Source organism: Sinocyclocheilus rhinocerous, unplaced genomic scaffold (assembly GCF_001515625.1).
Source record: "Sinocyclocheilus rhinocerous isolate Xijiao unplaced genomic scaffold, SAMN03320098_v1.1 scaffold4259, whole genome shotgun sequence".
Taxonomy (NCBI): Eukaryota; Metazoa; Chordata; class Actinopteri; order Cypriniformes; family Cyprinidae; genus Sinocyclocheilus; species Sinocyclocheilus rhinocerous.
Genome location: NW_015658991.1, coordinates 2166 through 18400, shown reverse-complemented (window position 1 = coordinate 18400; position 16235 = coordinate 2166). Strand labels below are relative to the sequence as shown.

Genomic DNA, 16235 nt, shown 5'->3' with positions numbered 1-16235 from the left:
GGATCTCCCTCCACCATGTACCACACCTCATTATGCCTGTTTAGCAGCTTCAGAGGACTAAAACACGCAAAGAAATAAAGTTAGCAGTTAATGTATCAAGATTTCCGTGAAAAAAAAAATCATAAATATTAGGGCTGGGTTTTGACACAAATTTCACAATTCGATTAGATTCTCATTCACAAGCTTGCGATTCGATTAGATTCGATTATTTTGGATATATATCCGGTACACATGCAAAATTTTCTCGAGGAAAAAAGAATCTTTCAACTAATGCTGTAAAATATACATGAGAGTCAGTTGGTGCTACATTACTATAATAGTGAAGGTTAAAACTGGCTGATTTTTTTAGGCTATAGGCTACAACTGCTTAAATTACACAATTAAGTTTTTATAATAAAAGTTACAATTACATAACATTTCGTTTTTTTAAATATACACATTTAAATGGTGGCTGTCATCAAAAAACTAATTAAACATTGAAGAACAGTAAAATTTATAATGAATATGTTACATGGTGCATATATTTAGCAAAATTCTCCTCTCTATAGTTTATTTTTCTATCTGACTAATGAGTTTATGGTCACCGAATATGTTTTTCTGAGGTAAATGTGACGTTACGTGACATTGTTTACAAGCCGTTATATTGACGTCTTTGCGCGGCTGAAACACTGATTGAGCGATTTGCAATACAATGGACAGAATTTTAAATCTGAGACTTTGTTTCATATTAAAAGCACCAAAGCACAATGCTTATTGCGATTTATTGGATGGGAAGTGCCCTTCAATGTTCCATCCATTAACTGAAAACAGACTAGACTAATCGATTCTTGGGATTCATTTAAGAATCTATATCGTTTCGTAAAACTGAGAATCGATTATTATTAGAGATATCGATATTTTTTACCCAGCCCTAATAAATATAGTAAAAAAAATAGAAATAAAGTTGTCATGAAACTAATTTTTTACTTCTGTAATCTGAAAACAACAAGGAAAACGTTATTTGGAATAACACGCAGCAATGAATCAGACACAAGAAGACCACAAACATGAATTAAGATAGTAGGACTGTTTTGTTCATTTTTAATTTTATACTTATTTTAATTATCATGCAACCTCTTAAAAAAAATAATTAAGTAGTAGAAATAAAAAGTAGCCATGAGAAACAGCCGATTCAACAAGGAAAAAATATCGCAGGAGGACTGGTGACGTGAACTGAAATCTTGTTTCGGAAAATTATTAACCCTCTGGTTTTGTTTAGGTTTTATTATTATTATTTCAAAAAAGTTCATGTACTATATTTTAGTTTGATATTTTTTTTTTTTGTATTTTTGGGGGCTATGGTACTGAATTGTATTTATGAAATAGTTATGATTCATTTATTACCTGTTAACCTTTTTGTCATTTTTAAAATGTCACTCAAATGCAAAAAGATTGCACATTCCTACATCTGTTTAAATTATGCATAGAAATTGTATGGGGGAAAAAAGACAAAACATTTCCTGTTAACCTTTTTTTTTTTTTTTTTTTTAAATAAAAGAAGACACTTGGCAGATTGTTGCTGAAGTAAAATAAAGTTATACAATTTTAAGTTTATTTTAATGGAAAAAAACATGGCATACTATTTTACTACTTTAAAATTTTACATGAAATGTATATTTAAACTAGAACTTAAAGAAAATCAAAGCCATAAATCTGAACAAGTTGTGCTCCAAATTTGAGGTTGATATCACTAAAAATTAGCTTTCAGTAGCCATTTGTTTTTTAGGACCATTTAACCTTTTTGAATCATGTCCATGATTTTTTTTTTCATATTCACATATAAAGTGCCAAAACCTTTCCCAAGTTTTGTAACATTCTGTGAAGTAAAAAAAATATATATTTTTTTTTTCAGTCAAAAATACAGAGCCCCTTAAAGGGACATGGTGGTAGAAAAAAATCGGAGTGAGTGGAAACAATTCAAGGTGGGAGGAAAAAACACTTCGTTCACATTCCCTCGAGAAACTTTGCGTTCTCTCGCAAAACCAGTTGAGCTCGGACAAACTCTTCCTGTTTACAGCTGGCAGTGGTTCATACAGCTCGTATGTTCACAATGGAGCGGTTCATAGAGTGTGTTTATTTTAACTTGGACTCAATATAAAGAAATACAGTCAGTGCTTGTTCAAGGCATGGTATTGGGACATTCTAAAACACTTTAATTTAATAATGTGTAATTATTCTGTGGACAAACAATGTGTGTGTGCTTATATTTTTTCTATTGACTATTATCAAAATTACTACTTCTAGAGACAACAGAAATAATAATAATAATAATAATAATAGTAATTATAAAACAATTAGGTTTCCAAAAGTAAGAATAAACTACGAATTCAAGTAAAATTTTCAGTCATCTTATAAAAAGTAAGCCATCCAATATTAAAATCACTTGCTATGACAACTAATAAAAAGTTTAGTGTCAGGAAATTCTTGCAAAACTTAAAAAAAAACATTATTGAAAAAAAAAATTGGACGTTTCATATCATAATAAAATAAATTATTACTCTATTATGGTCTCCGGTCTGAAAAACCTGCATGTGATTTGGCATTTCTTTATATTTACAGTTTACTAATGCTGCTCAAATGTGCAATTAATGTACTGACACAAAAATATATAGTGTATTTTATACAACACAAAAATATATAGTGTATTTTATACAAATATAACTGATGTAAATGACAAAAACAAAGTTTAAGGCTGATGTCTCTATTCATTTTCACAGAAGCAAAGCAGCAGATGTTATAAATAAAAACAGTTAACAATGTTATTGAATAGAATATATTAAAAACCGTTATTGCAAGACATAGGCCTATTCTTAGGCTACACAGACAAAACCGTCGGAGATGCGTTTATGCATTTTTTTTTCTATTTTACGCATTAGTAGTAAATCAAGACTTTGCAAGTTCTCTTGTAAAATAAAATAATAAAAAGTAAAGAGTAAAGAACTCTCAACATTAGGCTACTAAAAAGTTCAGTTTTAAAACAGTGACATTGGAGGACCAAATTCAATAATAATAAATACTGATAACATTATTAATAACCTTATTAATAATATTACTATTAATAAAGCAGAATAGCCCAGAATATGAACGCAACGTGCTGCACGTTAAGCTTTTTCTCCCCCATAGAAAACGTTTAAGCCAATGAACGAAGACGGTGATTTAAAAATACCAACTCAGAACAGAACGTGCAGTTTCACGCGTTTTCTCCCCCGTAGACAAAAAATTATAAAAACTCTTAGCTTTTCATAGTGTATATTTTTAATAAAATATAAAATCTGGGCTTTTTATCACTGTTTTTTATATTAAGCCATGTTAAGCGCGCTTTTCTATGGGGGAGAAAACGCTTATCGTGCGATTCAGCTCATATTTTGGGCTCATCTGCTTGCATGTACACAGTACATATTTTTTAAACTTAATATAGCATATTTGGTCTTTTTCATCATCTTCATTAAGCCGTGTTAGGCGTTTTATGAACCACTGCAAGCTGTATAATAAACAGGAAGTGTTTGTCCAAACTCAACTGGTTTTGCGAGAGAACACATAGTTTCTTCAGGGAACGCAAAAAATATTTTTCCCTCCCACCCCGATTTTTTTCCACCACCATGTCCCTTTAGGGGCTCCGTACAAAAAATGACCAGTGTGTGTGTCTGTGTGTGTGTGTGTGTGTGTGTGTGTGTGTGTGTGTGAGAGAGAGTGTGTGTGTGTGTGTGTGTGTGAGTGTGTGTGTGTGTTCACCTGTCGTAGCCCACAGTGTAGTGGTGGGTGTGGTTAAAGTGGGCGTGGGCTCTCAGCAGTGCTCTGCTCAGCAGGTGGGCGTGGAGTCGTGAGGTGATTGACAGCATCCAGCCACCGTAACTCCTCACATACACATCCATGTCGGGCATGTCAGAGAAATACAGCTATGTTGTTGTTTTTTTATACATTTGAAAACAAAACAAAACAAAAAACATTAAGTAATAGAAATGCTAAAATAGAAATAATCATGCTGAGATATGCTAAAATGCTCAAAGCTATGTATATTAAAATATGTATGTAAAAATATTATAAATACTACAGTAAAATATTAACAAATATTAAGATAAATATTACAAATTTTAAATATATATCAAATATATATATTTTTTAATATTCAAATAAAAAAATATTTGAACAAACCAAGATAAAACTACATACAACCAATGCAGCAAAACAGCAGCATTAAACCAAATGTATTATTGTGTAAAGCTACTGTCATTAATATTACAGTACTATTTTCGTGTCTGTGGCGTTTAGAGATGGTGGCTCTGACCTTGTCGTTGGTGGGAGTGGGCGGATGCTCCTGATAGGCTGATGGCAGCAGGAAGCTGAGCGTGTAGATCGCCGGTTCCCACATCTTCACTTCCTCTGGGACTTCAACAAGCACCGGAGCCGTCATCTCAAACCTCACACCTGCACACACACACACACATTTTGGGCAATTAAGAAATTCCGAAACCCTCTTCATTGGCTCCAGAGATGTAATGATAGAGGCGTCTGAAGGCCATGGCGGCTCCGACCCCGAGGAAATACGCCTCGGCGTCTGTAGAGACCCACCGCGTGGCTGAGTAACGACGAACCTGCAAACACACTCGGGTTATAAACCGCAGCACCACTTCAGCTCAGCGCAGTCCAGAAACACACACACGCACACGCCACACACACACACACACACACACGAGGAGCGCCTGACCTCGTACTCGTCTGTCCGGCAGAGCAGATCGAACTGAAGACATTCTCTAGACTCGCTGCAGAAGCTGCTGGACGAGTTACTGGGGCTGTAAGAGACACACACACACACACACGTTACTGTCCCTCTGTGGTCCTCCAGAGGGCTAATAATGAGTGTAATATCTGACCCCACACTGCTGACGGCCAGAGACTCCAGAGACAGCAGAGACAGCAGCGTCACGCCGATCAGACGCCTGAGGAGAAACCATACAGACTGATTCTGTTAGATACAGTCAGACCAGGAATTATTCACACATCAGATTTAATGTTGGATATCTTTTTACTAGTGGGTGCAGGACACTATAGTTCATTTATGTAAGTGTGGATAGCAAAATGTGAGCCTGGAGCACAAAAGTGGTCTTAAGTCGCTGGGGTATATTTGTAGCAATAGCCAACAATACATTGTATGGGTCAAAATTATACGTTTTTCTTTTATGCCAAAAATCATTAGGATATTAAGTAAAGATCATGTTCCATGAAGATATTTTGTAAATTTCCTACCGTAAATATATCAAAGCTTAATTTTTGATTAGTAATATGCATTGCTAAGAACTTCATTTGAACAACTTTAAAGATGATTTTCTCAATATTTAGATTTTTTTGCACCCTCAGATTCCAGATTTTCAGTTTTAGTTGTATCTCAGCCAAATATTGTCCGATCCTAACAAACCATACATCAATGGAAAGCTTATTTATTCAACTTTCATGTGATCTACCCTTGGGACACTCGCTTGAGACCTTTATTTTTAAGAGTGCCCAGACTGAAGGCATTGCTTGGTAATTGGTTGAGCTAAATTGGTATTATCTAATAGTGTACTTACATTTAACAGCTGACAGCTACTTACTTACCTTTCCATCAAAGTTATCTGACATTATCAAGCTGAATTTGTTTTGACGCAGTTTAACTCTGAGTTCTTGTTATATTGTATTACCATTTTCTAAACTATAGCGAATACACTGTGATATAATGTGAATATAAATGTTGAATGTGTCTGAATATATTTTGGTTTGACTGTATTAGCGGAGCTGAGAGAATTACTTACAAATTGCAGTCCATTACTGATTCCAAATTACATGACAAAAATTGTAGTTAGTAACGTAATCCATTACATCACACATTTTAGGTAGACTATTTAAGATAGGAAAATTTAAAAGATGAAAAAGAGGAATTATGGAGAATCAATGAATTATGAATAGTTTATTGCTATTGTGTGATTAATATGTAACCATGTAATGCATAAAGAGCAACTGTAGTCTGATTACACGTATTTTAAAATGTAATTCAATCTAATTACAAGTACTTGAATGCATAATCCAGATTATATGTACATTACTACCCAGCTCTGTTGGCATCACTGCAATACTATTAAGATAACTGTAAAAACCTGACTTTTTCCAGACCAGAGGAACACAAAAGATATTTTGAAGAACGCTGAGGAACCGAACAACACTGGACCCCATTGACTTCCACTGTATGGACAATAAACACTGAGACATTTCTCAAAATATCATTTGTGTTTCACTGAAGAAAGAAACTTGTCGGGGTTTGAATGACATGAGGGACTCAAATGCATTCATTATGAAACTAAAGTAAAATAAATAAAGAGAAAAGGGAATTGAATTCTGCTGTGTCATATGCAGAGTCCCTGCAAAGATGCTTCTGGTTCTGTCTCACACACTTACCCAGCTGTTCTTCTTTTGTATTATAGACAGGTATTGATAAATACTGTATCCTAAACATAACATTTTATACCATTTTTACAAATGAGGACGTCCCCAAAAAGAAGTTTTGGGAGATTTGTCAGGTTTAGCTCAGTTCTGGATACACATTTGTCACCAAAATATGGTTAAGTGCACACACACACACACACACACAGAGAGACACACACACACACACACACACACACACACACAGAGACGCCTTAAAGTTTTCCCCTGCCGCACTGCGGAGAAACTTAAACCCGAAACACCATCAGCAATGTGAGCGATCTCTTAAAAATATGAATATTCATCTCAAACATCATCAAGCCCAGTTTAATTAAAATTAGGCTGATATTAATTTATTATTAAATTACTGCAGATGCAGTAAAAACTAAGATTTCAGTCCATTCGAGCTCCTAGAATTACAGCAATCCTTAAAACCTTACACGCGTATTTGCGTCACAAATCCAACCGTACAGAATACTTCACATACTTACATCGTGGCTGACATGTTTATCCGTGACTCCGGCGGAGATGAAGCGAGGAGGATCACATCAGCACCGGAACACGGTCACGGGAGGACGGAGCTCGCGCTGAAGCGGTAATATACAAACTCCTGTCTCTTCCCTCACATTACACACCGAAGAAACGAGTCGATATTCAAGTCATTTGATTTATTTCAAACTTGAACACAATCAGCATGATAAACCAGCTATTAATCAAGCAGGAAAAAAATTATTTCTCTGACAGCTTGTGGAAATATTAGCCAGTTTAAAAGCACTGAGGGGGAAACTGGAGGCATTCTGGAGAGGTTTTCAAATCTAAACTGCTGCGAAGCTTCCCGCGCTTTCAGTGTGGACCGTTAGTTTTAACGGTCGCGATGCAGTTGTGGCGTTAGTAATACACGGTGTAGCAGTGGTTAGTCCTTCATTTATAACTGTATATCAATATTTATAGTTGTTAAATAAAGGAGGGACTATTACAGAGTAGATGGAGCCATGAGTAAAATATCACAAAATAAAGCGCAACCTTTTCCAAAGAAGCAAAAGACAAAAATTGTTATTGGTGTGTCGCATGACTGATAACATTGTTTTGGGAACCTCTCAGGAACACCCAGCTTCATCCAGGACAGAACATAAACATTAAGTCCAGTGCGCTTTAAAGAAATTTACAACACCAGAATTTTTTTTTATAAAAATCTTTAATATATCCATCTGAGGAAAAGGACACATGATGAACGTTCTCTAAATCTTTCGCTTACCTGGTGACGGTGTCACGATAACCAACCTGTTTTACGAAGCACTGTCTTATCTGTTACAGTGCGCCGTATTTACGCTAGTTTTAAGGTTCTGTTAGAGAAGAATCGCTTCCAGACGTCGGATCAAAAATTAACAGAAAAAACCATGATATACAAACAACAGCATCAAACTGCTTCGGTTAAATAATAAAGACATTAGGAAATAAAAGAAGGCTAAAATCAAACAAATCAAATTATCGTCACACATCCAGTATAATGATTGTACATCTTTGGAATGAAGGAATAAATGAGCGAACAAATTAACGTATAGAGCAGAGTGACCACATCATTACTGTAAACCAAAGCAAGAGATTCAGTCCGTGTCACCGCCATCCCAGAGTCCGTACGGGAAAATCAGCTAATTCTCACGGAAATCGTGTCTGCTGCGCTTTATTCTCACACGTTTTTTTCCATTCCGTATTTTCCACTTGCATAGTGAGTCTGTCTGTGGTTACCGTGACAACAACCTCAGGAAGGGGAGGAGTTTGAGAGTCCAGGCTCCGCCCTCTTTGATATGACACTCACAACGCAACCTCTCTCTTGTCCCTTGTGGATGCCCTCCAGCGCTCCCGATTCTGTTATACTGTGTGCGAGAGGAACGATATCATACACTGAACCTCTCACAGAGAGAGAGAGAAAGAGAGATAGAGAGAGAGACCTACACTTCATCCATCTCCAGGTCCTCCTCGTCCTGAGGCAGCTGTAGATACGGGTTATTTGATGCCGGACGGAACTTGAATCCCGTCAAGACGAAGAAGATCAGAGTAGAAACCTCCACTAAAAACTGCAAACACAAGGAGAGAAAAGACGAAACATCCAGTTATGGCTGAGTCGGAACGGTTTTCTGTGCTACAAACTCAGGGCTCCAGACTGCGACCATTTTTTCTGCCGGTGCGACTAAATTTTGTGAGCGGTCACACTGGCACGACCACCGCGTTGTCCGAATCATAAGCGCTGCATATGAGAAACATCAAACGGCAAACGAAACAAAAGCATAACAAAACCGCGCTTCTCGTTTGAGCGTTTATCAGTTCGGACCGCGACGCAAACAAACTTGTCTGAGCTCAGAACAGCTTTACTCGGGAACCAACGTTTATTCCGCGACACTGCTACAGCACAGCACTGCGAGATCCAGTGAGAAGCATTTGAATTCGCCGCAGAATTAATAATGGTTGCTGTGAGATCTAGTGAGATGCATTCAAATTCTGCACAGAAATCTGTTATAGATCAAATGGCGCTGACATAGAAAACCAGAAGCAGTAACACTAACTGTAACCATTAGTGCGGTCAAACGATTAATCGCGATTAATCACATACAAAATAAAAGTTTTTGTTTACATAATGTATGTGCATGTACTGTATATATTATGTATATATAAAGACACACAGATACAGCTTATATTTTGAAAATATTTACATGTATTTGCATGTGTATATTTATATTCATATAAATTATATCATATATAAATATATTTAATATATAAACAAAATATTTTTCTTAAATATATACATGCATGTGTGTGTATTTATATATACATAATACATATACACAGTACACACACATATATTATGTAAACAAAAACTTTTATTTTGGATGCGATTAATTGCGATTAATCGTTTGACAGCACTAGTAACCATGATGTTGTGGCAGAAATAGTCAAATGTTATTACATTATTCATTTCAGGGTTTGTACAGTCTTTTTGAGAGAGAAATTCAAGCAATTTTCAATGACTTACAAGCATTTCACACAACTGTTTCCAGCACATTAAGGCTCCTAAATGATCCAATTTGAATGTTATTTTTAATGGCATGACCAAAATATACTGTGGTGAACAAACACTTTTGTAAAATAAAAAAAATACATTAAATCACCATTATAACAGTCATTCATTTCTACTTTTTCCTTTATATTTAGAAATTATAAAATCACAAATTATGAAATCACTATTATAAAATATCAAATCATTAAGAAATCAGATTTTGTCAGAGTTCTGCACTTTAAGTAAGAGAGAAGTCACAAAGTGCCTCGAAAAACAAACTTTTCCTCAATTTGCAACAATCACATAGTGTTCCTTTTATTATCACTGAAGTTATCGGTCAGTTACATATAATACTATGAGAATAATGGTACATTTAATGCAAGAAGAATAGCCTATATTAATTTTCTATATAAAAATGTTGCACGTTACTGTTGTTAAAAAGTACATTTTGTATGCATCAACTCAAGCTCAGTGCTTTACTGTCAAATGTGTCTTACCAAGAAATAAACATGTAATATTATGAGTAACTGCTCTTATTAATGCAACCCACCATCTGCAGAACTTAGTGGCGCTGGTGCCACTGCCCTCAAATGTTAGTCTGGAGCCCTGAAACGCCATCTACATATCTTATTTATGCTATCATGTTATGTTGAAGCAGGGTTAGTGTGATTACCTCCTGACACCACTGCCACGGCACCGTGAGCTTCAGCAGTATCGCGATGATCCGCGTGAAGTAGATATAACACACGATCTGAGGACAGAGTAACAGCTTTCAGTTGTCCACCTTAGAGAAATCAGAATCAGAATCAGAATCAGAAGAGCTTTATTACCAAGTATGTTTACACACACAAGGAATTTGACTTGACGACAGGAGCTTCCAGTGTAGAAGAAAGTACAAACATAGTGCAGACATACATGATAGTGCAGACATACATAGGAATAACACAGTAGGGATGTAATATAACACTAATATAATAAAAAAAAGAAAAATTGAATAATGTACTATATACAGAAATAGAAGTATAGGAAAAAATGTAATTGTTTAGATAAATGTACATATATGTTTATTAGTGTGCAGATATGTTATTTACAAAGTGTGCAGTTTAATATAAATATACTATGTTAGTTGTGATGGACGATGTATAATTATGAAAGATTAATTGTTCAGACTGAATATAGCTTGTGGGAAAAAACTGTTCTTGTGCCTGACTGGCACAAGTGATCTTATCCTAGATGCGAATAAAGACGAATGTCTCACCATCACACAGTAATGTCTGAAGAGCTTTAACTTCTCTAGGTTCATGGCAGCTGCACGAGAACGTACATTGTGTATTTAGAAACAAACAAATATACACACAAACAAACAAAAACAACATTGGTATCAATAACTATAACAATAATTATACTGATAACTGTGACTATAACTGAAAACTATAATGATAGTTACACTAATAACTGTAACAATAACAACGATAACTATAAAAGATAATTACACTGATAATTAAAGATAACTACAAAAATAATTACACTGATAATTGTGGCGATAACTGACAATAACTATACCGATAACTAAAGATAACTATTAAGATAATTATACAGATAACTGTAATGATAGCTGATGATAACTATACCCATAACTAATAATAACTATAAAGATAATTACACCGATAACTGTAACGATAACTACCGATAACTATAAAAATAATTATACTGATTACTACAAAAATAACTATAAAAATAATTACACTGATAACTACAACGATAACCAACAACTACACCGATAACTATAAAGATAATTAAACTGACAAGTATAAAGGTAACAATAACTATACAGATAACTATATCAATAAGTATAAGGATAACAATAACTATAAGAGTAATTTATAAAACTATAACAATAATTACACTGATCACTGTGGCGATAACTGACAATAACTATACCGATAACTAAAGATAACTATTAAGATAATTATACAGATAACTGTAATGATAGCTGATGATAGCTGATGATAACTATACCCATAACTAATGATAACTATAAAGATAATTACACGATAACTGTAACGATAACTACCGATAATTATAAAAATAATTATACTGATTACTACAAAAATAACTATAAAGATAATTACACTGATAACTACAATTACAACTAATTAAACTGACAAGTATAAAGGTAACAATAACTATTAAAGATAACTATACCAATAAGTATAAGGATAACAATAACTATAAGAGTAATTGGTTACACTTTATTTTAAGGTGCCCTTGTAACAGTGTAATTATACATTAAAGTACTGATTAATATTAACTAACTATATGTACTTACTATATGGTTAGGATTAGGGTTACTTGCATGTAATTATACACTCACACACACACACGCTGTCTCTCACACACACACACGCTGTCTCTCACACACACACACGCTGTCTCTCACACACACACACGCTGTCTCTCACACACACACACGCTGTCTCTCACACACACACACGCTGTCTCTCACACACACACACGCTGTCTCTCACACACACACACGCTGTCTCTCACACACACACACGCTGTCTCTCACACACACACACGCTGTCTCTCACACACACACACGCTGTCTCTCACACACACACACGCTGTCTCTCACACACACACACGCTGTCTCTCACACACACACACGCTGTCTCTCACACACACACACGCTGTCTCTCACACACACACACGCTGTCTCTCACACACACACACGCTGTCTCTCACACACACACACGCTGTCTCTCACACACACACACGCTGTCTCTCACACACACACACGCTGTCTCTCACACACACACACGCTGTCTCTCACACACACACACGCTGTCTCTCACACACACACACGCTGTCTCTCACACACACACACGCTGTCTCTCACACACACACACGCTGTCTCTCACACACACACACGCTGTCTCTCACACACACACACGCTGTCTCTCACACACACACACGCTGTCTCTCACACACACACACGCTGTCTCTCACACACACACACGCTGTCTCTCACACACACACACGCTGTCTCTCACACACACACACGCTGTCTCTCACACACACACACGCTGTCTCTCACACACACACACGCTGTCTCTCACACACACACACGCTGTCTCTCACACACACACACGCTGTCTCTCACACACACACACGCTGTCTCTCACACACACACACGCTGTCTCTCACACACACACACGCTGTCTCTCACACACACACACGCTGTCTCTCACACACACACACGCTGTCTCTCACACACACACACGCTGTCTCTCACACACACACACGCTGTCTCTCACACACACACACGCTGTCTCTCACACACACACACGCTGTCTCTCACACACACACACGCTGTCTCTCACACACACACACGCTGTCTCTCACACACACACACGCTGTCTCTCACACACACACTCACACTCTACACACACACACACTCTACACACACACTCACTCACACACACACTCACACTCTACACACACACACACTCTACACACACCTTCCCGGAGCCACCCTTCTCCTGCCGCAGCTTCAGAGACGCGAGATGGAGCTCCAGAGTGCCATTTGCAAAATAACCCAACGAGTTCAAATGGACCAGAAACCGCGTCTCATTCTGAGAGAGAAAAAAGAGAGCCGTTCAGCATGTAATAAGTAAAGTGACATAAAGTGTTCATAATGTTTCCAGTTACCGTTGTACATATGTGAATTCACAAAATAACCATAATAAGACATTACAGACATTAGTGGAATAAATGACACATCTGATATGTAAAACAGATGCTTAAATAAAAGAGATAAATGCTCATATAAACTAAAAAAAAATGCTATAAATCATTAAATGAGTTAAATAAATGCGATCCATTAATATATTAATTATTTTGTGAATAATAAATCATTACATAAGTGAAGTAAACTAGATAAATTAACCATTTATCTAAAATAAATGATTGCGTAAGTGAAATATATAATATAAATTTTGCTATATGTGAACCACAAGCTTAAATAAAGGAGATAAAACGTTAAACAAGTTAAATGAATGACAAATAAATAAATACATCATTTTATGAATAGCAAATCATTAGATAAGTGAAAAAAAATAGATAAATTAAACATTGCCTTAAGAAAATTAATAAATTAATTCATCATTTTATTAATAATAAATCATTACATAAATGAGATAAACCATCAGCTATGTGAAATAAAAGCTTAAATAAACATGATAATTTATCAAAGAAGCTAACTGAATTAGATAAGCGGAATAAACGAGATAAAGTTGAAAACATGTTGAATAATTGATTAAGGAAGTGTAATAAAAGAGAAGAAGCATAAACGAGTTGATTCTGTGTAAATAAAGAGTGACAGACCTTGAGCTTGAGCTGGTGGATCCTCGCGCTGCTCTCTGACGCCGTCAGGATGAAGATCATCGCACTCTTCATCATCATCATCATCCTCATCACTGAGCCGTCAACAATCTCAGTCTGTCTGCCAGAGGATTGACACTCATTCAGCTGATCGCCAGTTTGTTTCCAAACTCTTCCAGCAGCTTCACCTCCACTTCCGGGACGCGCCATCAGCGTCACAGCGCCCCTACTGGCGGGAGGACGCGCTCGCCACACTGGTTTAAAATTTATGTTCTATTATATGTTTTAACTACTTGTTGTATGTTGTATAAATACATATCTAGGTAACGAAGATATATTAACAAAATAATCTTTTAGAAGGGCCTCATCTTTTAATTTTGCCTTGGGCCCCCACTTCGGTTGTGGTTCGCCTCTGTTTGTACTGAAGTCTCCAGCAGGGGATGCTGATGTGCTGGTGCTTAACTAGCTTACAGGGATAGTTCACCCAAAAATGAAAATGTACACACCTCACGCACCGGATGCCGTGCGTGCGCCCAAAGATAGTTGGACATAGTGGTGTATTAGAGGTAAAAATGATATAAATACTGTTCGGTTTCTGGCACAAACCGATCGTTTTGTGTCTTAGGACATCAATGTGTCGTCACGAGCCGCAGGGTTTAATTTGGATTTGTCTGTGCATGTTTTTTTTACTCTCATAGATTTTGTTACCATTGCCATGCATTATACGACTGATAGACTGCAACGGCTGGAGTTAAAAATCATCAAATGTGTTCTACTGAAGAAACAAAGTCACCTACATCTTGGATGCCCTGTTGGTAAGCAGATAAACATCACATTTTCATTTTTGGGTGAACTATCCCTTTAACTTCCTTGGTCAACCATCTTCACCAGCTAAGCTTTGCTGGTTTGCAACCCTAACCCTATAAACCAGCTTCGACCGCTGTGCAGATTCATACAGATCTAAACGAGTCTCAGCAGGAGCCCAGCTAACAGGGAACGTTCTCACAACTTTCACTTAGTGTTCGGACAAAACGCTCTTAAAGAAATGTTAATGGAACGTTCTGATAACTTTATGAATATTTGATATAGGCTACATTGTCATAACGTTGAGAGAAATCGTTCTGAGATCAAGATTCTCGGAACTTGAATGTTCTAAGAAGCGTTTTTGTAGCCTTTAACTCTTTCCCCACTGGACTTTTTTAAAATAAGTTGCCAGTCACCACCAGCATTTTTGATCATTTTCACAAAAATGTCATGGCCCCCAGAATGTTTTGTTGTATGAAAATCTGAACATGCAATATGTTAAAGGAAAGTACAGAGCCTCTGCTTTTAAACAAACAAAAAACTTTTATTCTAGCTTCATGCATTCTTTTTGATTAACCTTTGAATGTTGGTAAGTGATTTTGAACAAAAAGCTGAGAAAATGGCATTTTTGTCAAAGACTACGTCCGAATCGGATTCAGAACGATGATCAAAACACAGATGGAGTAGATCGCTTCCATCCAAAGCTTCACAGTCCTAAACCACGTCCTGGGTCGGCATTTCATTCGCTAACGTTAGGCTGTTGATGTTTTGAGGATTGCGTTATTTTACATATGCATCCGCTTACATACGTGAGCGCTTGTTTCTGCTGCTTCTTCATCTGTGTGATTCATAACTCTTTCAGGTGTGTAATAGCGCCCCCTACTGAATAACAGTGAAAACACGGCGCGGTAGACAATTCTGTCAATGGCAGGGAAAGAGTTAAATAGTGTTCTAATCATGAGAAGAAAACTGTAATGTTCTTAGAATAGAATATTAAATAACGTTATATTTTGGGTGAAGATGAAGTTAGTAAAACGCTGTAAGAGACATTTTTATAACCTTTAAATAATGTTATAATCATGAACAGAACATTTTTAGTGTTTTAGAAACACTTCAAAACAATGTTCCCACAATGTTTTTATAAGGTATTTGGGCTTATATATATATATATTATATATATATATATGTGTGTGTGTGTGTTTGTTTTTTGCAAATATGGTTTATTCTGAAGCAATGACCGATTTGTTCAAAACAAGGAACTTACTATAATTAAACCATAACCACAAATTAACCATAGTTTAAAAAAATACTAACTATAGTTTAACCATGGTATTTGTAGTAAAACTGTGGTTAAATGGTAGTCAATAAGCCAAAAAAAAAATAATGCAATAATTAAATATGTTAAATAATAGAAATAGCCCAACACTGTTCATCAGGATGCAGTATCAAATTAATGCACACTACTTGTTTTCCTTGCATATTTCAGAATGCAAACACTTTGTTT

The 16235-nt window shown here is 36.1% G+C and overlaps 2 protein-coding genes across 4 annotated transcripts in view; both read right to left on the bottom strand.

The window, feature by feature from the left end:
• The window catches only part of soul5l (heme-binding protein soul5, like), a 7864-nt gene extending 855 nt beyond the window's left edge, over window positions 1-7009 (bottom strand). The window contains exons 1-6 of one of the 3 annotated variants that reach the window (XM_016531599.1): window positions 6981-7009; window positions 4745-4976; window positions 4511-4631; window positions 4325-4464; window positions 3772-3935; window positions 18-57 (exon numbers count right to left, since the gene is read on the bottom strand). In XM_016531599.1, the coding sequence (XP_016387085.1) occupies window positions 18-57; window positions 3772-3935; window positions 4325-4464; window positions 4511-4631; window positions 4745-4976; window positions 6981-6994 (711 nt within the window). In that variant the 5' untranslated portion in view covers window positions 6995-7009. The remainder of the gene's footprint in view (window positions 1-17; window positions 58-3771; window positions 3936-4324; window positions 4465-4510; window positions 4632-4744; window positions 4977-6980) is intronic. The other 2 variants (XM_016531600.1, XM_016531598.1) reach the window with 2 other exon arrangements.
• Window positions 7010-7220: 211 nt separating this feature from the next.
• gpr108 (G protein-coupled receptor 108) lies at window positions 7221-14119 on the bottom strand. Its single transcript, XM_016531601.1, has 6 exons — window positions 13931-14119; window positions 13066-13179; window positions 10800-10849; window positions 10215-10292; window positions 8443-8564; window positions 7221-8363 (listed from the first exon to the last, which is right to left on the bottom strand). The coding sequence occupies exons 3-6, from the start codon at window positions 10842-10844 to the stop codon at window positions 8249-8251; spliced, it is 360 nt and encodes a 119-aa protein (XP_016387087.1). The 5' UTR covers window positions 10845-10849; window positions 13066-13179; window positions 13931-14119; the 3' UTR covers window positions 7221-8248.
• Window positions 14120-16235: the final 2116 nt, after the last annotated feature.